At 38.2% G+C, this 21,904-nt stretch overlaps 1 protein-coding gene and 1 long non-coding RNA gene across 2 annotated transcripts in view; both read right to left on the reverse strand.

The window, feature by feature from the left end:
* Positions 1-9,185: 9,185 nt before the first annotated feature.
* Positions 9,186-21,904, reverse strand: part of LOC109475738 (cartilage oligomeric matrix protein-like) — a 31,164-nt gene continuing 18,445 nt past the window's right edge. The window contains exons 4-17 of the mRNA XM_019776501.1: positions 21,517-21,627; positions 21,106-21,213; positions 20,689-20,848; positions 19,387-19,505; positions 19,161-19,213; positions 18,960-19,045; positions 18,067-18,162; positions 17,662-17,834; positions 17,282-17,330; positions 16,591-16,763; positions 10,595-10,669; positions 10,166-10,263; positions 9,549-9,688; positions 9,186-9,261 (exon numbers count right to left, since the gene is read on the reverse strand). Of these exons, the coding sequence (XP_019632060.1) occupies positions 9,242-9,261; positions 9,549-9,688; positions 10,166-10,263; positions 10,595-10,669; positions 16,591-16,763; positions 17,282-17,330; positions 17,662-17,834; positions 18,067-18,162; positions 18,960-19,045; positions 19,161-19,213; positions 19,387-19,505; positions 20,689-20,848; positions 21,106-21,213; positions 21,517-21,627 (1,461 nt within the window). The 3' untranslated portion in view covers positions 9,186-9,241. The remainder of the gene's footprint in view (positions 9,262-9,548; positions 9,689-10,165; positions 10,264-10,594; positions 10,670-16,590; positions 16,764-17,281; positions 17,331-17,661; positions 17,835-18,066; positions 18,163-18,959; positions 19,046-19,160; positions 19,214-19,386; positions 19,506-20,688; positions 20,849-21,105; positions 21,214-21,516; positions 21,628-21,904) is intronic.
* Positions 11,306-13,930, reverse strand: LOC109475739. The gene is made up of 3 exons (XR_002140565.1): positions 13,644-13,930; positions 12,956-13,066; positions 11,306-12,429 (listed from the first exon to the last, which is right to left on the reverse strand). It is a non-coding gene; the product is annotated as an uncharacterized LOC109475739 (long non-coding RNA).

The raw sequence follows: 21,904 nt of genomic DNA on the forward strand, positions 1-21,904 counted from the left end.
CCAATAAAGTAGGGAATATCTATCCAACTGTTGTTTTAGTTGTATTTTACTTCATATTATAGTTATATCAATGTAAATCATTGTTTTCCCTTGTGTTTCTCATTCTTTCCCTGCCATGTGGTAAAATGTGGTGAACCCATCGCTGTATTTGCTCCAAAGCAAATATTGGCCTTTCTAGTTTTCCCTTGTGTTTCTCATTCTTTCCCTGCCATGTCGTAAAATGTGGTGAACCCATCGCTGCATTTGCTCCAAAGCAAATATAATTTGGCCTTTCTAGTTTAATTATTATCCTGCAAAGGTTATAATAATGCTGATGCTTGAAGCTGTCAATATCGTTCACACCACACTAAATGGAAGGTAGATAAATTTGTAATACGTTTAATATTTCTCGTTCTTTCGACTATTTCTGCACTTATTACAGTACCCGTAGCCATCATCTTCAAGTAAAGTACATTTTTTCTAATTATCAGACTTGTAATAAAACCTGTTATTCCAAGTCATATTTTAAAAAGGATCACGTTTTGGAATGCAACAGGTATTTCACACATTGTATTCCAAATCTTGGTGCAGTTGGACCACGATTTGGAATGTTTCAAAACGGGACCGGCCACGCTCTCAATCATGAATGATTAACAGGAGTGGGATTCATTATTTATACTGAAGGCACTTTTTGGAATATCCCAATACATGTTTCAGAGAAGGATACAGAAAGTGTTCCAGACATGTGGCCTTAGGAAAGGGCTTCGACAACAGCAGCGTGTATGGAGCTGCTGCTGCTTATTTTAAACGTGACAAACATTTTGATTGTGGCAGAGATGGTCGCCAAAGTTGCGTGTGAGCTTTACCATGCTTCGTCCGTGCAGTGGCGGTTCTGTGTGCGGGTGTCCAGGTTGAATTGGAGGGCGTGCCATGATTATATTAAACACTAAAAAGGTTTAGAAGGTCAAAATATACGAAACAAGTAGACGACATGGACAATGCTAATATCCAGAAGCTACCAGTTTGAATTTGAGCGAAATATTTTTTGTAATTATTTCTATAACTGACAGATATTCCAAAAAAATTGACACTCCCATTTCGTCATTAAACTTGACACGTCTCAGACTGTAGCCATAATAGAACGCTAAGCGTTACAAAATAAGCCCAGACACGTTTCTATTAGCCAGGCCCTCAGAAGTACGAGGCTCCACCCCTAGGCATGCGATTACGAAAAATCAGGAATTCCACTTTATGTTACTCCAAATCATGATTCGGAATGGAACACGTTTTGGAATAGAACAACCCACATCAAACGGGTTTTGGCAGCCACCTTCATTCTGAGGTTGTACCTGTATATGAGTTACTGTGGGAGCAATCCTGCTATTACGTTTAGTAGTGTGTTTGTAAACGGCAAACAAAATGGCTAAGAAAATCACAAGGCCAACACAAGACAGGGTGATTGGAAGCTTGTACCATGATGTATCCTCGTTGACGATACCTATTGGTGAATATTCAATAACAAATTAAAGACATTACATACAAAAACATTGACGTTTTCACATAAGGCCATGTTAATTTGATTATATGGATGACATCCTCGTGCGAGGAAAAAAACAGCTGCAAAATGAGAAAATATATACGGTAAATTGCCATAAAAACAATTGACAAACAATACCAATGCCGTAGAATGCCAAAAACAAATGAAAAACACGCAAATTTGAAGACGAAGCAAATTTGATTATTAGCAAAACCGTACTATGTGCCATTTGTTCAACCTTCATAACCACGTAGATTTAATAATAAATTGACTTTTTTGCCAAACTTTTTATTCGCACGCTTTCATCAGTTTTAAGGGTTCCCAAATGATGCCATCCATATAATTAAATCAACATGGCCTAACAATAAATAGAAATGACATGGCTGTATGACTTTTAAGAGTCATTGCACGAGAAAACCAGGCAGAACCAGGTAGAGGTGGGAAGATGGGGGTCGGCCAAATCGGCTCATACTTTGTATGTGAGATAGGTATGAGGAACTATTAACAGCCATATAGTTAAAACCCTCCAGCTATTTTTCGTTATGGAGTTCCGGGACCCCCCTCTGAGACCCTCAAAAATCTAACAATTTATGACTGAAAATTACTGAAATTACAATGGACACCAAGGTAATTCTAATAATGATATGAACATGGGGTTTCTTTTGTCTCATAGCATGTGTCTTCTACTTTTACAAAACAAAAATTGAAGATGCAACATTGAAGTTAAAGGGTATACCAGGGGGTTACCAGAACCAATGAAATAAGACTTTTCAACTTTCTAAATTTTAGTCATTTTTAAGTAGCCTTTTCTCCGTCACGCGGCGATTTTGATAAACGGTTTTACCGTTGCTGGAAAGAGGAACATCTGCTGATTCAAAAACAAGTGTCGTTTAATTGGGACACGCAGAACGCGGGCCGTGAACGAAGGGTCTTTATGGGGGTTTTCCGGGTTTTTGGACCATAATAAATTAGGTAACAACGTCTCTTTTCGGGTTAAATCATTGACATTTTTTTGTGCAGCTGCATGGGATCAATGGACAACTGTTAAAAATGCTAAAAATAATTGGAAATATTCGTTGGGGCTCTACATGGGGGTTATAAGGATACTTAAAAAGCAAATTAAACTGATTTTACACAATTTATCACATTTATGTCCATTAGTAAGTACCTTTCAAAATCAATTTTGTGCATTCACTTTGAATGTGCTAAATAATATGAAGGCTATGTATGGGGGTTATCAGAACACCATGTGTGAAACTAGCTACCGTATACACAAGCCGCATGGGTGCATACACGTAGATTCATGTATAAGAACTCTAAATGAACGCTATAGCATCAGGACTAAGAATATGAGGCGTTTAAGCTAAACACAACCTTAAAAACAGGCAAATTTAACTGAAGGCCACTGAAAAAAATCACCCAGACCATTTAGAATCGCTGTATAAGTCAATAGTAGGTCGGAAGAGGGAAGGTCTTTGAAATCCACTTATACTCACAATGGGCTTTCTTCCCATTCCCAGTGGCTTTCTGAACAGTGAACAGTTAAACATTTTCTATTCAGAACGTCTTTTCAGCTTGTACAATTTACTTATGACGAAATTATCATGAAATGAAAGTATACATTCAATATAGTCTGGAAGTTGGTTTTTATATATTATACTAGTATTATGATTGAGAATTTTTGTTTGTACGGCGTTCCAAAAGTGCATTTTGGAGACGCTCCTGCAAGCTTCGCAATCGTGGCAATCGCCCGCCTCGGGCATCTCTTTTTGCAAAACTTATCTTTTCAAAAATAAACATAAAAATGCGAAGAGTCTGCCAGAGCTGGTTTGTACTGACTAGTCTGGGGTGCCGGGGCATGAAAATTTGAAATGTATCCGGAGAACCGTGCATATGGAATGTAAACGTCATTGACCATACCTTGATTTAAATATTCTATCTGCTGCTCATCTAATAATACTGTAATAAGCTAAGTAAAACAAAGTCAATCGCATTCATTTCATACTTAATTCTTACATTTTTAAGCATATCAAATCATACGTCTGTGATCTATAATAAGTTAGTTCTAGATCTTATTATAATTTACTTAGATGTAACATATTAATACTAACTAAAAGCCTCTGATTCAAGCAAAGACGCTCGTACACCAAAAGAAGGTACAGGTTGAGCTGTTGCTAAAACCTGTCCTAGATATTAGTACAAATGCAGAACTGTTTTTTTCTTTCTCACTTGCCAAAGTCTCAAAAGTACACATGTAGAAAACTGAAACAGTTCATACATGTCAATGTGTGCACAATGGTCTGTAGAGAAAATGGTCTATTTTCAAAATAGGACATGCTATCAGGAAATAAAAATGTTTTGCTGTGTGCTTTTAAATTGTTCTTTCACCTTCGATGTTTTCAACCTTTTTGTGTTAGCACATTAGAACATGAAAGGAGATATTTTTGATCTCTCTTAATTTTAGTTCCTCGGAAACAGGAATACTGTCCTTGCAGGATAGAAGAACATGTTTCATTTCATTCAGAAACAAGTCTTCTAAGTACTGGACCACACATAACACATGGGTCATGGGGCTATTACAAATCGATCAGATAAAATGTCGTTTCAGTGAAGGAAAATATATGGCCGTTTTTGTATAGTTGGATTAAAACCATGCATAGTACTGTTGTCAAAAATGATACCGGTTTAAGGGGATCTGCATGGGGGGGGGGCAGTTAAGGATACTTGAAAAATTAAATTAATCCAATGCTTGCATAATGACAATATCCAGTAATTTAGAATTGTTGTAAATATATCATGATTAAAGAATAGTCGATGATGGTATAGTAAGATTACTTTTCTCATTTGAATTGATTGACATTATATTGTAACGCGTTTCTAACTGCTCTGGGATACTTATTTGGTAACAATTTACTGCTGATTTGTTATTAGATGATGGATTTTTGATGAATCTTATAAGCTGAGTACAACCAGATGTTCCTTCATATGTAAATGGTAACTGGTTCATTTAATCCAGTAATGGAAGCCTTAGTACGGGTATATTTGGCTAACCTCTATTTTCAATGGCATTTAGTTCAATTTGTCTGTTTTTACTGTTATTTTTAGCTTAAACGCCTCATATTCTTAGTCCTATTACTAGATTGTCAATTTGAAGTACTTGTATCTACGTGTATGCACCCATGTGGCTTGTGTATACGGTAGCTGGTTTCACACATGGTGTTCTGATAACCCCCATACATAGCCTTCATATTTTTAGCACAAAGTGAATGCACAAAATTGATTTTGAAAGGCACTTACTAATGGACATTAGAAATAAATGTGATAAATTGTGTAAAATCAGTTTAATTTGCTATTTAAGTATCCTTATATCCCCCATGTAGAGCCCCAACGAATATTTCCAATTATTTTTAGCATTTTTAACAGTTGTCCATTGATCCCATGCAGCTGCACAAAAAATGTCAATGATTTAACCCGAAAAGAGACGTTGTTACCTAATTTATGGTCCAAAACCCGGAAAACCCCCATAAAGACCCCTCGTTCACGACCCGCGTTCTGCGTGTCCCAATTAAACGACACTTGTTTTTGAATTAGCAGATGTTCCTCTTTCCAGCAACGGTAAAACTGTTTATCAAAATCGCCGCGTGACGGAGAAAAGGCTACTTGAAAATGACTAAAATTTAGAAAGTTGAAAAGTCTTGAACTTGAACTTTGAACTTGAACTTTATTCATCAAAACAACATTGCAGGCTGAAACAGCCTGAATTGTGTTGCAAGTCACATGTGCATCCATTTTAACAATAACAATTGTAACATTTTAGTGTTAAAAGATTAAGTGTTAAAAGAAATATCCGATAATGACGTATTGTATAAAATATCGATAACACATTAAAATATAGACAATAATTGAGTAGAACAACTTTAGGATATAGGTACAAGTACAAGGAGGCAATAATTTTTTTTTATAAAAGTCTATAGTGTCCTTCAGATTTTAAAAAGTCAATAGTGTCCCTCACTGCTGCAAGATGTTGAGTGATCTGGGGATAAATGATTGTCTATGTCTCTCTGTACGGCTAAGTGGGATCTTGTAGCTGGAAGTCTGACGGCGTAGTTGGTAGGTTGTCCGTCTACCCGGCTCAAGGAACTGCTGGCAAGGGTGAGTGTCATCGGCCATCACCCTCCTGAGTTCACGTACGGATGCCTCACGTCTCCGCTCCTCCAGGGTCGGCAGTTGACCGGAAGGGACTCCAATGATTCTGCAGCAGATTTTCTGTACTTTCTCGAGCTCGTCAGCCAACCCGCGAGGTAACCCTCCCCACACTGGTGATCCGTATTCCAGCACTGGTCTGACAAATGTCTTGTAAATATAGCTGGAGGGTTTTAACTATATGGCTGTTAATAGTTCCACATACCTATCTCACATACAAAGTATGAGCGGATTTGGCCGACCCCCATCTTCCGGCCTCTGCCTGGTTTTCTCGTGCAATGACTCTTTTAAGACAACAATTGGGTCATTACTGATTCCATAAATCCTTATTATCCTTAACACGTGTATCTTACACATTGCATTTTGATATGCGTAGTATTACAATGGATTAGTATTCTATTTATCATTATGATCAAGAAAGACGGATGTATATCCAACTAATTTGGTGTAATTTACTGCATTTGAATTCCAAAACGTGTTATCATAAACTAAGCCGCGTCTCAGGCTTTTTTTTTATTCCAACATGTAATCACCAGACGTCGTGACGGCACACTCAAGTTTTTTCAACTTATATTAATGCCGCCACCAACACAGGGGACAAAAACATAACAGGACAATACTCATTTACACCTGAGTTTTCACACTCATTAGTGAAAAAAAAGTTATTGCATATATTTTGCAGTCTCTTGTAAATAGGCCTAAAACTGTTGTCACATTTTGCATGATATAACACATTTTTAAAACTAAGTTAATTTATAGATGTAAAAAAGGCCACAAAGACTTAATTTTTATGGATGACACCCGCGCGCACATTGATTTTCGATTGTTCTAAAAATAAAAAGATCACGTCAGGTATCAGGTATTGTACCAGCTTGGTAAAGAGAAAATATTCAAAACATCTTTACGTATGTTGAACTGATGTAAGTCGCACCTCGTTCCTCTTTCTTACAGCACGTAAAAAGGTTCCAACCATAGCGGTACTTGTAAAAAGAATTCGACAGTCTTTCTTCCCGCCATGCCGCCTTAGGCAAGATGGCGGACCGAATCTATGTGTGACAACAACGTAAACGACGACGAGCAGTACTGAGTGCCGTGCGGGATGGTAGTATTAGAAACTAGTTCCTGTACATGTGTAGAACTGTGACCAAAGTTCTCGTGATCATTTTGAGATCATCTGGCAAAAATTCTATCAAGGATTTCTGGAGTTACGGTATTTTTTCAGAGGTCATATACCACGGCGCTAGCACAGTGCTCGGGCAGGTGGAATACGGCTAGGCCTGGGGCGTAATTCAGGCAACCTTGGGTGGAAAGTAACGGGCAATCGATTAACCACCTTCCAAGCTCCCGCAAACACAAGCAAAAACACATGTGCATACATAGATACACGCATACACACACGAACGCACCAACAGACACACAAACAGGACACAAAAAGACGGACACATGCGCACATCACACACACACACACACACACACACACACACACACACACACACAAACACACACACACACACACACATCACACACACACACATTACACACACACACACACACACACAAACACACACACACACACACAAACACACACACACACACACAAACTTCACCTTTTTAGAGGCAGGCTTATCCTAATTGTCAAGGGCGCCAACTTTCATTAAATGTTAGGCTGAAGTTGACGTCAACTAACTTTCAAGACTTTAGTCTGAGATTGGAGAATACATTTCGATTCTAGCTGTAAATTCTCTTCGCCCGGATTATGTATGAAAAATACGAATTACCAGATATCTCCTCGTATGTAGTACTCTGCATGCTGCTTAGCGTACTGGACGGGTCCATATTTTATCTACTGTCAAATTCATCCCATTTCTCTTCCCTTTTTGCTGTACTATTGCACAGTCAGTACCTACAAACTCGTGATGAAATGTGTTTCAATTTTTTTTTTTGATCGAACTAGTGAATGAAAAAATATTAGATATTTGAACCGTAGCTTACCAGAGAGAAGTACAGACTTAAATCCAACGGCTTAAAACGGTTTGAATGTCGATAACAAAGAAGTCCACGGTAAACATGGTAAGGTGATACGTTATTAGGCATGGGAAGCTATCGTATGGTAGGCAACGGTGACGTTACTATGTGGTAGTGTTATACTGCCGCATTTGCCGCTTTGTCACTTGTTTGTATTCTCATTGATGGAATAAACAAGATCAAAACACCAACTTTGACCTAAAGTAAACAAAGACCATGCAGCCTAGAAGGTTATTTACTGACAATCGACGTACATATAGCTGTAGTGTTTAGTAAAATAGCGCTTTGGGAGGTGTTTTGTTCAAAACTAAACAAAACTCAATGTTAACTTTTAACTGAATTGCTAAACCAAGAGTTTGTTCAAAAGCGCAGTTTGAATCGTTATAATGTGTGCATGTAGTCTTCGAAAACAAAAGTAAACAAAAAAAAAAACCGAGGTGGGCCAATAACAAAAAACAAAGTTGCCCAATTATACAGGATTTCTACATTTTCAAATTTTGAGACCATACACAATTGAAAGATCCAATTTTTAGAGGGTAAAGCCTTCTTTTCCTTCGTAATCACTTCCTCACCGAATGTAAAAAAAAAACTTTTATGTTACATTTTGTTATGTACATGGATTTGTCATTATGAATTCAGAAATCCTTTTGTGCTTTCTTTCATAGCTGTTTAATATGTGATTTTGGCGTATAAATAGAAATGATCCATTTTTTAAATCTTCTTTGTTATATATTAACAAATGTTTGCAGTGTCTCTTGTATGTATTTTTTTTATTATACCATATGTATAATTAAAGAGCGGCTGTACTTATTTTTTAGAAACACCATAATCCCATTTATGACGTGAGACGTGTATTTTATGCTGGGTATCATTATAAAGGATTAGAAGTATGCATGGATTGGACTAATTATAGGGTTGCAAACTTAGGAATAAAAGCGGACTATATATCCTTCTAATCCGTGTTTTTTACCGTTGCACTACAACCAATGTTACGAAATAAAAAATGATGAAATTTATGTATAAAAATTGCTAATTGTTGCAACTGAATACAAGCATAATGTTACTTCTTTTATTGCTTATATCATTGTTGATTTGTCACTGATCACTGAAGGCATGGTAATATACCTGAACATTGTTGAAAACTGCTAACGTAATGTGACGCAAATATAATGACATATTTTCCCAATGAACAGGCTGTTAAGTATTGTTATTGATATAAGGTTTGATAAGTAGGTAATGTCCAATACAAGCATAGGAAAGCTGTAGAATCATAATGCGTAAGACATCTAGAGACGACTTACTCCCTTTAGAAGAAAAGACACACAGTTAGGTGTTTGAAGGTGTTTTTATTGTGTACTTTCTTGAGTATATCTTCTTACGTCTTGGGTAAATAAGAATACTACGTATTCTAAGCAATTTGTATTGTTTGACGGCAGACAGGACTAGACCTAAAATGAATCACAGCTTCAGTAGCCCTGGTAGGATACTTGTCTTCGGTTAGGTGGATGGAGTGTTGCCTAAAAGAAATCAACAACAAACATAAATCCGCTTGTAATATATCTTGGCAACCAACCTGTATTTTTAGGTTAGTTTTCATGAAAAAAAGGAGAATTTTGAGGACGATTGTTATGTCAACACTTCGATATAAAAGCACAAAGAAAAAAATCTAAAAATAGTAACAGGAATTGCAAAGTTATATCTATTTTACATGTTTTCCGAAGAAAATGTTTATGTTAGTTCGTTAAAGGGATTAACTTTATGTTTCCTGCATGGAGTTTGCCATTAGACATGGAATATTCCTCACCATCGCACTTGGTGACGAGGTCAGACCAGATGACGTTCTCCTGGGAGTAACAGTACACCCCCAGGCGGCCTCCGCGGAGAGAGGCGTCCAGAACGTCACCGGAGTCCACCACAAGGAGACTGCCGGAGTACAGACGGAACCTGCATGGACAGAGGATTAGGCGAATCAGACTTTGAAACAATTATCTGAATCTAAATGGATGATATAAATATCAGAACCAGCGGCTGAGTTCTTATATTACCAGTAGATCAGAAAATGTAGCAATTTAGAGGACTTTCGTATAGTTTTAGGAATCCAAAAAAAATATGTTAAGATGATATATTTTTAAGTCACTTTGTGTTGAAAAGAGAAAACATAATGTCACGCGCAAGTGTGTAAGTAGCAAAAAGTCAGTTGCCTTGGGCAACAGAAGTATCTAGCAGACATATTACAGTTAATAGTAATAGGATACTTTTTACCCCAATAACTACACACATTGTGGTATAATTGCAATATATTTCTAGTATAAGTGTACGTCGTACTCCGAAAAATTAGTAGGGATCCATACAATGCATAGTGTATATGTTACACGTGTGTACCTCAAGCCCTTTTCAAGCCGGTAGTATATTTTAGCTTACCTGATGAGTCCGATGTCCACCCGGTGCTTCAGCTCCCAGCGGTAGGCGGTGTTGTAGCTCCAGCCTACTTTGTTGGGATCCTCCCACAGCAGCTTGGTCTGAGGTTTTAAACAAAGAATGTGAATCAGTATATTAGGAAATATTTACTCGGTATTGAAAGATCAGTGCTGCCTCCTTTAATACGTATGGCGGTTAATATTCGTTAAAACAGATAAAAACAGAGTCATTTAGTTCAATTTCTGTATCCAATGTTCAAAATCCACATTGACGTTTTATTGCATATCGTTTCAAGCAGTTGAACAAGTTTTTGTGCGTGTGTGTGTGACTGTGTTTTGGCAGGGGGGGGGGTTCTTAAGCTGTTATAATGTTATTATATTTACCAGTTACAGCAGTAATTGAACTTGAGGCAAAAAAATAATAATAACTTACCTGTCCCGGGACCTCTTCACCCTTCCAAAGAGCCAGGGACAGGTCGTCACCAGGTCCGGTAGTCGAGTTCACCAACTAGTGATAAACAAAATTCAGTTTGACTCATATAAATTGAATTGTTTCTTCTGCGGTAAGTCTGTATGGTTATCATCTTGATTGACTATATTACTACCGTTAGAAGAAAGAAACGGTGTTTATCCTATTGCCTTTGTAACAATGAGCACAACGACACATAGCCATGATAATTGATAAAACTGGATACTTTATGTGTATGATTACATATTTACATATGTAAAAGCCACATTGCTTTATAACGGCTTGACATATGCCACAGGCCTAGATTAAAATGGACAGTTCATTTGAGACATTTTAAAAGAAACACTGCACGAAAAGTGGGATTTACCACCAAGGTAAATGTGATGTAAAGCCGGGTAAAGGTTACATTTACCAGTGATTTACCAACATTTACCCGTCGGTAAATGTGCAAATTTACCCGGTATTTACCCGCATGGTATAGGTGGTAATGTTTGCCTTATTTACCCACATTTACCGGTTTCGTGTAAATACGTATTTAGCGAGATTTACCGTATGCGGTATTTCTCACATATATTTACCGAGATTTACCATATGGGGTATTTTTCACATGCATTTCAGGCATTTACCGAGATTTACCATAAAGGGTATTTCTCATTTCAGGTATTTACTGAGATTTACCGAGCATGGTATTTCTGACATTTAGTTGAATTTACCCGTATTTACGCGTACATGCCCTTACCAGAACGACTTGCCATATTTACCCCCCTTTACCCATATTTCCTTAATAACGTTGTATCACTCCCCTGAATTATATACAAGCACAGGAAATGGGTTCTGGGCAGAACTCAGAAATATTTATTTAAAAAGCATAGAAATTAAACATAAATTGGCTGTTACCTTTTCTAAAAGGTATGCAAATAAGCATTACATACAAGTAAGTAAAAGTTTTACGTACAAGTTATACACTTTTTTCTTATAATGTTCAAATGATCAGTGACCATCTGTGTTGTACTAACAAAACACATAGGCATATACATACACATACAACAGAATAATAATAATAAATACAAGCAGCATTTCTCATGAACACACAGACTATCAGCAGACACAAATCTAAATAAAATATTATCATTCTCTACTGACACACAGCCTTTGAGAAACTATACACTTGGTTTAACATGTACCAGGAAACGTTGTCACATTTTCTATGGAAAATCCATACCAACTTGTCACCCTTAACATGTCATTATATCCCGCATGATAAAAAGCTTGAAAACTATTCAAAGAAACACTGACATAACAAGGAAATTACAAAACTGGCTTGTGATATATGGGTTGACATTCAGTGGAGCTTGCATTGTTTTGCTCTTTTTCCACAATATCAGTGACTTTTTACGACACAATGTAAAATGTATCATTGTCATCATATTAAATCACTGGAGATTGGAACTGGAATACATTTTACAGTACACATTCTGGTATGGCTAATATAGTAATAAGACCTTAATAGCTTGTGTCTAATCATCTGACAACCATCAGACACAAAAACAAATCTAAATGTTTGTCAAAATAAGGCAAAATACAGTAACCTATGGTCTCTATCAATACTGACCACCTGCGGCACATGGCACACCACAATGTTAACTTTTGGGAAATATGTTGTAGAACTGCTCATGTATAAACAATCCTATCCACTTCTGACTCCACTGCTGCCATGCACCCAGGGTAAGGCTCTCTGTTCTGTGTTTGCATGTTGGATGTCTTGGTGTTGGTTTGGAGTACTTCTTCGGAGTCAGTTCCTGTATTATTGAACAAAAGTATCATTACACATTGATTCACATCACTGAGAAACATGTCACATGATTACGGTGCAACTTACAAAAGCACTAACTTACTTCAAGATAGCATTTACAAACATATACAATCTAAACCAAACATCATCAGCAGATCATGTTTAGTTACACAATTTTAGGTGCAGGTACCCAACTTTAAATTAGGTACAGGTCCAGACATGTACTTGAACTACGTGTTCACATAATGGTTGGCACTTGAACTTTAATAAAGACAATGACATGTGTACTACCGGTAGGTTCTTTTAGGTCTAATTATTTCCATTCCTGGCATATTAGCGGTCTAGAATTTTGGACTTGTACCTAACCAATTTTACTATTTCTGTGCTGAATTTTACAGACACACAGCACTAATCATCAACAATGGCACCCTTCAGCTCAGGTACAGGTTCTGACCTGATATTTGTTTAGGAACACATTAATACTAAAGTAAAAGTGTGGTGATACTGAGGAGTATGCAGGGCTGTAGTCTTACCTAAGGAGCCTGTAGCAGCAGTCAGGTACTCGAAGACTCAGACGCAGTTGCGTGCCTTTCATCTAGACTGTCCTCCTTACAACCTCTGCTGCATCTACCGTACAGTACATCCTGGAGGTATATAAAAGGGAAAAAATTACACAGGTGACAAACTGTATCACATTATTTACATTTGTCAGAAAACTATCCTGAGGCATCCGCAATATACAATTTGTAACATATTTCTACCAGATATATTGTACATGTACATGTCTTGATGAATCAGCTGTAACTAAATACAATATAAACATTTTGCATTGGGGGGTTTTACTTAACAATATTATTTCTTTTTTATTTATTGATTTATTGGTCTTATTCTACTTCTAGTTCACTAGCCAGTAGCCACTATCATAGGACAAATATATAAATTTTCACATTTTTTCACAGCTCTTTTTATCAATACACAAAAGTCAGGTACTTACTGTACAGAAATGCCTACTGATCGTTGGGAAGTAGTAGTACAAGACAAAACCTTGTAATATACTTTATATATATATATAATTTGAGGGAGGGGCTAGGGGGAAGGGGAAGTTAGTTGGAGACATAATTGTTTCTAGCGAAGACATCAAGAAAAGACAGGACAGTAAACTGAATCTAGTCTTGTTTTGTTTCTTAATAATCATTTTTTGAAATGTACTTTTGCACTTACCGGAGGCAAAGGCTGTTCATGCTGCTTTGTTGTTTTGCTGCGATGCCAGCCGGACAAGGGGGAGGGGGGCGACGAAAGTTGCTAACGTCACTATTCGAAATTTGCGAGCGTTTGAACCGACATCACATCTCCCCTCGATTCCCCAGACTCTCCAAAATTGATTTTCGATCATGGTAGACTCCGTTGGTGCCATTATCACGCAGAATTAGCGACTTAAACGCCTGTTTTCTGTACAATCTCCTCTCTCTCGACTCTGACGGTTTATCCTGACCGCCAACACAGTACGCATGCGTACGCTCGCTGGCCAATCAGAGCTCGGGCATCGGAACCGTGCCCGGATGTTGACCTAGATATCTCACCTAATCTCCAAGCAGATCCCAGGGTGGCATAAGACAGTATCAAATTTATACTAGCTAGCCTCCTCTCAATATCCATTGGCTAGAGGGGGTCCAATACGGCGTATCTGATTCTGACCTTACATTTGCTTAATGATCCAGGTAGGATCACTTGTTAATTTCCAGAAACAAGTTAAAGAAAAATACTACATTCAAGTTTAACATTTTCTAGTGAATTCAGCCACTTTATATTGTACTTGCAAGTACTTGAGGAGCTTAAGAAAAGTGATGTCTTAAGCTGAAGAGATGAAGATATTCCTCGATCATTGCACTTCATAATTTCCTGTCACATTAGATGTTGCTTCATATGTACGTAATTAAAAGCTGTTAATGTTCATAAAATGTCATCATTGTCATTGTCATTATAAATTATGAAATGTGTATGTGGCTTTTATTCCAGGTCTATATGGAAGCCCCCCGATAAGAGCTTATCCGGGGCTTTTATATGAATTCTGCGCTTCTATACCATGTCTATATGGAAGCCCCGAATAAGAGCTTATACGGGGCTTCTATACCAGGTCTATATGGAAGCCCCGAATAAGAGCTTATACGGGGCTTCTATACCAGGTCTATATGGAAGCCCCGAATAAGAGCTTATACGGGGCTTCTATACACAGGTCTATATGGAAGCCCCGAATAAGAGCTTATATGGGGCTTCTATACTAGGTCTATATGGAAGCCCCGAATAAGAGCTTATACGGGGCTTCTATACCAGGTCTATATGGAAGCCCCGAATAAGAGCTTATACAGGGCTTCTATACAAGGTCTATATGGAAGCGCCGAATAAGAGCTTATTCGGGGCTTCTATACCAGGTCTATATGGAAGCCCCGAATAAGAGCTTATACGGGGCTTCTATACTAGGTCTATATGGAAGCCCCGAATAAGAGCTTATACGGGGCTTCTATACTAGGTCTATATGGAAGCCCCGAATAAGAGCTTATACGGGGCTTCTATACCAGGTCTATATGGAAACCCCGAATAAGAGCTTATACGGTAGGGCTGCGTACCTAAACGTAACATCAGGTACAGGTACAGGTACTGGTACAGAGGTTTAGGTACAGGTCCGGACCTGTACCTGTACCTGAACAATTTGACAAATTAACACGTGTTCTTCACTTTTTCAATCATGACACAGAAACAATAATAAAGTGTTGGAGGGAAGGGAAAATGACTGACCTCTGACCTGATTTGAGTTTGTTGACCAATCACAACCCTGGATCAGCCACACTCTCGCGATATCTCATGAGACTGAGGATCTCAAATCAATCGACGGTGTTTACGTCTTTTCCAGTGCTAATTTTTCGTCTTTGTGGTAGGATTTACCTATCTTTAGTCATATACATGGTGTAAACTAGCTATTTCGGTATATACTCGTTACTTCATGATCCGGTATTTTGGACCTGTACCGAAACGATTTTTACGGTATTGGACCGGTACAGTGTACCGGTCCGCAGCCCTATTATACGGGGCTTCTATACCAGGTCTATATGGAAGCCCCGAATAAGAGCTTATACGGGGCTACTATACCAGGTCTATATGGAAGCCCCGAATAAGAGCTTATTCGGGGCTTCTATACAAGGTCTATATGGAAGCCCGAATAAGAGCTTATTCTGGGCTTCTATACCAGGTCTATATGGAAGCCCCGAATAAGAGCTTATACGGGGCTTCTATACCAGGTCTATATGGAAGCCCCGAATAAGAGCTTATACAGGGCTTCTATACCATGTCTATATGGAAGCCCCAAATAAGAGCTTATACGGGGCTTCTATACCATGTCTATATGGAAGCCCCGAAAAAGAGCTTATACGGGGCTTCTATACAAGGTCTATATGGAAGCCCCAAATAAGAGCTTATTCGGGGCTTCTATACAAGGTCTATGGAAGCCCCGAATAAGAGCTTGGGAGTCCCGGATAAGAGCTTATCCGGGGCTTTTATATGGGACCCCCGGATAAGAGCTTATCTGGGGGTTTTATATGGGACCCCCGGATAAGAGCTTATCCGGGGGTTTTATATGGGACCCCCGGATGAGAGCTTATCTGGGGGTTTTATATGGGAGCCCCGGATAAGAGCGGTTTTATATGGATAAGAGCTTATCCGGGGGTTTTATATGGGAGCCCCGGATAAGAGCTTATCTGGGGGTTTTATATGGGAGCCCCGGATAAGAGCTTATCCGGGGCTTTTATATGGGAGCCTTGGTTTATATGGAAGCCCCGGATAAGAGCTTATCCGGGGCTTTCATCCTGGGTTTGTCTGTCTTTAAGGCTTATTTCAGACATATCTTGGACAAAAGCCCCTGTTAAGGTCTTAAGAGTAAGATTGACATAAATATTTACTTTTAGCTCGTCAGAGTGGTATATACATTTACCATGTATTTACCTAATATTTACACATAATATACATTTACCATGTATTTACCTGATTTTTACACATATCTGCCGGGTAAATATATGGTATTTGTGGGTAAATATTATATGTCACATTTACCAAACATTTACATACCCCACGTAAATTTGGTAAATCCCATATTTCGTGCAGTGAAAGAAGCGTCTACCTTCAGCTGTACCCCCGCCTGTCCACCGCTGCTGTCCCCTGCCTGTTTCCAGGACATCAGGTAGAACCGAGAGTTGCTCTGATAGCTGAAGACGAAACCCACAAAGTCGTCATCAACCTGGGTGTTCACAAACACGGTTCCACGGTAGTCCAAGTTGCCGAAGTTGTCAGGACCTTCGTAAAAAAATCGTTAAATTAATGACAGTGGCATTAAGAGTAAAATATCTTTAAGAAGAAACTTTCCTCTGTTAAGAAGTCTTACTCTCAGGCCCACTATCATCGATTTATAATATTCAATTTACCACCATGTTAAATATAAAGATATTAATCGGAAACTAATACTGTACGTTTTGTATCAGGGTTCGAAATAATGGGTGCATGTGCACCTTAGTGCACCCAAAACTGGAGCTGTGTGCCCTTTGTTTTCTGTGGGTGCACCCACCAATTGTATAATATCATGCAGGATATTCTTGGTATGTAAGTGTCAAAAATAATAAAAACTCTGTTTAAGATTTTGAAGTTAGCTCTTATTTCAAGCTCAGAGGAGGAGCAGTAAGATCTGTAATTATGTTTTTTAAATGGTGCATCCAAAAATTGTTGTGCACCTAATGTTTTAGGTTTGGTGCACCAGTGCACCTATTCCCAAAAATGAATTTCGAGCCCTGCTGTATTTAGTATCATGTTATACTTACCTAGTACAAGACCTGGGTCACTGTTTGCCTTCTGGACTATTTCAGTTCCCTATAACATATACCAAATTTATTTTACAGTTTAAGTAATAAATACAACGCGTAGAAAAAACAAGGTATTGTGCATTTAAACATAATGGATGTTGTGTATACACACTTTTTGTTTACACACTTTCTGCGTAAAGTTTGGTCGTTTAAGGTCTCTTTAAAATCGAAAGTCGTTGGTAATTTTTTTTCCTTGCTATGATAGCTGTTTAAAAAAGCATAATAGTCTTATTTATTCATGCCTGTTTACATCCAACCTCAAAAGATAGTAGTCATTTATGAAAAAAAAAAGGTGAATGAAATACAGAATGGGCTATAAATGTTTTCATAAATTATACCTCATTAAGGAACTCCCAAACTGGAGGGTTGTCACTACTCCCGACCAGATCCACGGTTTGGTAGTTCCTAAAGTCCGTACGGGCGATGACCCCACTCTCAGGACACACGTCATCAGCGTCAGGCACGCCGTCCATGTCAAAATCACCGGTACAGACATCGCCTACTCCATCTCCTGAAATAACACACAGTGATATTGTATTGAGTATTTTTAAACATATGCTTCGACGTTCCTGATCAATATCAATTTTCGATATTAGACATACACAGTACCATAATCATATTTTAACTAACTGTGCAGACATGTCCTACTACATCTCTTAAAACATATTAACATTTGATTTAGTATTCTGAAACTGATGTGGTGATATCCATGCATAATAATGATTTAAAACAAATTGTCTCACCGTCAAAGTCTCTATTGTCCAGGCTGGGAACAAGGCGACACGTGTCCACGTCATCCACTAATGTGTCACCATCATCATCATCGTCACAAAGGTCACCTGTAACCGTCAGGCTTGTTAAATACAATTATTGAAAATAATTCGTTATACATTTAGCCAGGATGCCTCTTTTGTAGCATCATTAGTTTTTTTAGTGGGGCAGATAACTGAAATAATCTTTCAAATTGTGATACAAGCACCAAACTTGGTACAAATACTCATGAGACATTACTCTTTTGAAAAAGTACGCGGGCCACTTGATTTGACTTTTGCTCCAAGAAGAGGGCTTTTTGCTCGGCTGCAGTACCAAAGAGCGCCCTTGGAGCAAATTGTGCACCGGCAAAACCGCCCCTGCAGTTCCAACGCAAGCTGCTAGGGGCACCAAATTTACGTCACTTCTTCCTTACCCCAACAGCTTTCTACCACATAAAAATCATGACTGTGGAACGTTTAAAACATGAGATACAAAGCCCGGAAGGTCGGCTGCAGTACCAAAAAGCGCCGCCAGGGGGCGCCGAAAGTCAAATCAAGTGGCCCGCGTACTTTTTCAAAAGAGTAATGTCTCATGAGTATTTGTACCAAGTTTGGTGCTTGTATCACAATTTGATAGATTCCTCCAAAATTTGATGTTATCTGCTCCACTATTTGTTTAGTTACACTTGACGATATTCATAGGAAAAGTGAAGTTTTACCAATAGAGTAGTTTTCATTTTTATTTTCTAACAGATGCGGATATCTTATAGACAGTACAAGAAGTCAGCATATAGCCTTCTCTAAGGATACAGGTACTTTTGGTAATAATAAGCCGGTTTGCTTGTGATAAATGTCTTCACAGATGCATTCAGGGTAAACTGTACCTGCTCCGTCCTTGTCCGTATCCAACTGTTGACTGTTCGGGATGTCAGGACAGTTGTCAGAGGAGTTTGGGATCCCGTCTGCATCGCTGTCAAAAGGCGATCAGTTAAGTATTTTTTATGAGATAACTATCGTAAAAATTAAGGTTTTTCTTCTAGATGACGAAACAAGTTACATTAGATCATAATAGTTGGTGCCCATACCTGTCAGCATTGTCGATGCAGGCATCACCGATGGAATTCTGATCCAGGTCAGACTGGACATGTCAAAAGCAGATAGAAAGTCAGTAAGAAACATTTAAAACTCCCTGGTACACATAGGCAGTAAAATCACAATTATTCTCAACACCTTGCTTCACCTTGATTATATTTTTTGCAATATATACCACCAAAAAAACTGACGTTAGTACGCCCAGATGATGTGACTAACTTGATCCACGTTTGCGACCATTGGACAGTTGTCACAGACATCTCCGATGCCGTCTCCGTCAGAATCTTCCTGTTCATCGTTAGCCATGAACGGGCAGTTGTCTTGGGTGTCAATAATCCCTAGAAACACATATCATCTATATTATAAAAAGGACAACTTCAAAAAAACTCTTTATATGTTGTTACGTCTCAAACATATTAATATTATCACAAATGAATGTTGCAATCGAGTTAGGAAGATTACTGGTTAAACATAAATATGTTATCCTCACAAATTAGCAAATGGCTGATAGTTAGTGGGGAATTAATCTGATTTTACAAGTTGGCAATTACATATTTTAGGTGAGTATAAGTATGTTGTTGGTTAACACCCTTCTTTAACCCTCAACAGTACACCTTCCCGGAATGATTAATCTGTACACCTGGGGCCTGCGCGGACCCCAAAAGTTTTTTTGCTATTTTTTTTTTGGAAATTATCAACATGCTACCAGCTCAATTGTTTAGCAAATTGATGTGTGAACCTCTGAGTCCACATAACGTACAAAAATCATTTTGACCTTTTCCTATGTTTTGGTGAAGAAAAGACAAAAAGAAGAAATACCCCATTTTTGCACCCTATTCAGACCGAGTGGTCTTTTGAGGCTTGAGCTAGAACCATAAGATTTAATGACCTGTTCTAAAATGTATCTGGGAAAAAAATTCATAGTAGTTAAATAAGTTGATGTTTGTTGTTGCCAACGGGTTTCTGACAGGCATTTTTTTTAATTAGTAAGTTTGGTTTAAACAAAAAAATTTCTGGGTTTTATATTAAATAACACTTTCTTTCTGACATTAATAACATCTTACAATATTAAAGGTAAGTTAAATTATTTAATATTCATAAAATATGCTTATTTTACGGCGACATTGGTCAAAATCCAAGATGGCGGACCATGCTATTAGCTCAAATGTAATATGACGTCATAATTACACCAAAGTTGTTAGAATTTAATTCTATTAGTACACCATTCTCTAAAAATTATAAGGTCATACAATAAGTGCATTAAAAAAACATATAGAGACGGAAATAAAGCAATGTATAAGAACGCCAGTGTATCCATTACGATCGAAAGCCGGTTGGACGCCAAAAGAAAATCAGATATAAAAATGTTTAAAAATGGGAGTAACTGAGTTTTCTGCACTGTATTGAGGGACAGCTTTGTGGGTGACAATTACCTGAAATTTCAGAAAAAGACATCTTTAATAAAAGATACCAGTATAAATAGCATAACGAACAAATAAATGTGGCGATAATCAAACTCACCGTCACTATCGGCATCACTGTCACACACATCCCCCACACCGTCCCCGTCTGTGTCCCGTTGGTCAGTGTTGATGTCCGTGGGACAGTTGTCACACACGTCACCCACTCCATCACTGTCACTGTCCGTCTGGTTTACGTTCACTAGCAGTGGGCAATTGTCCTGTTGAGGATTAAGCAACAACAAATGTGTACATTTTTTAAATGTGTTGCGATGTTTTGTTAAAAAAACTACAGCTGTAGATATTTTTACAAAGCCTCCCTGATGGATATCCTTGCAATTGTTTAGTCTCAGTTGGGTGCAGACTCTGGCTTGTAATCCATCTATGATGTTAGAAGGACATGAGGTAATTTTGTTTTCCTGTAATGTCTACAGTTTAACATTGTTTAAAGTCAATGGCTATCATGTTTAAAAGTTACCTCGATATTAAGAAACCCGTCGTTGTCCATATCATCATCACAGGCGTCTCCCATCTCGTCCCCATCTGCGTTGTCCTGACCGCTGTTAGGGATGCCCGGACAGTTGTCCTAGAGCATAAAAACGACATATTCAGTTCAAGGTCACACATTTGACAACTACCCCATGGATCCAAGAGTTTTGATTATGTGTGTCCTAGAATATAAAATGACAAATTTAGTTCACATCGTTGACAAATTATCGACAACTTTTGTTTTCTTATCTAGTAACTGTGCATGCACATTGCTATCGTTCGTCAGAATAACCGAAAACTGATAGATTAAAAGTATATATAAATATAAGACATTCAACTTACGAGTGACTAGAATAACACGGAGAGGGATAAATATCAAATCTAAATGCAACATGCATACCTTGTTGCACCTGGTGTCGTTACAGGGCAGGGGTACATCTGGATAACCGTCTTGATCACCGTCAAGACCACATGTAAGTCCGTCGTGGGATCCGGCCCAACCAACTTCACACTGAAGTAAAATGTTTAATCTGTTTAATAAACAAAGTCGATATTTTCCCTTGTTGTCCTCAGCTGATGACGATAAGCTTTTGTATGAACGTCCTTGGTTTTTAGTCGTTATTGCGTAAACAGAAAAGTCATATCATCAACAAAAAATAATCTGTTGCATATTCGCAACACAGACCCGCATCTTTTTTTAAAATTCATGTCAATATGCTACTTTATAGCAACATTTAACCCTACCTAGACCGGGCTTTTTTTGACATGGGGGGACCGGGGGGGGGGCT

This window comes from Branchiostoma belcheri, unplaced genomic scaffold, assembly GCF_001625305.1.
Source record: "Branchiostoma belcheri isolate BF01 breed outbred unplaced genomic scaffold, Haploidv18h27 scaffold348, whole genome shotgun sequence".
Classification (NCBI taxonomy): domain Eukaryota; kingdom Metazoa; phylum Chordata; class Leptocardii; order Amphioxiformes; family Branchiostomatidae; genus Branchiostoma; species Branchiostoma belcheri.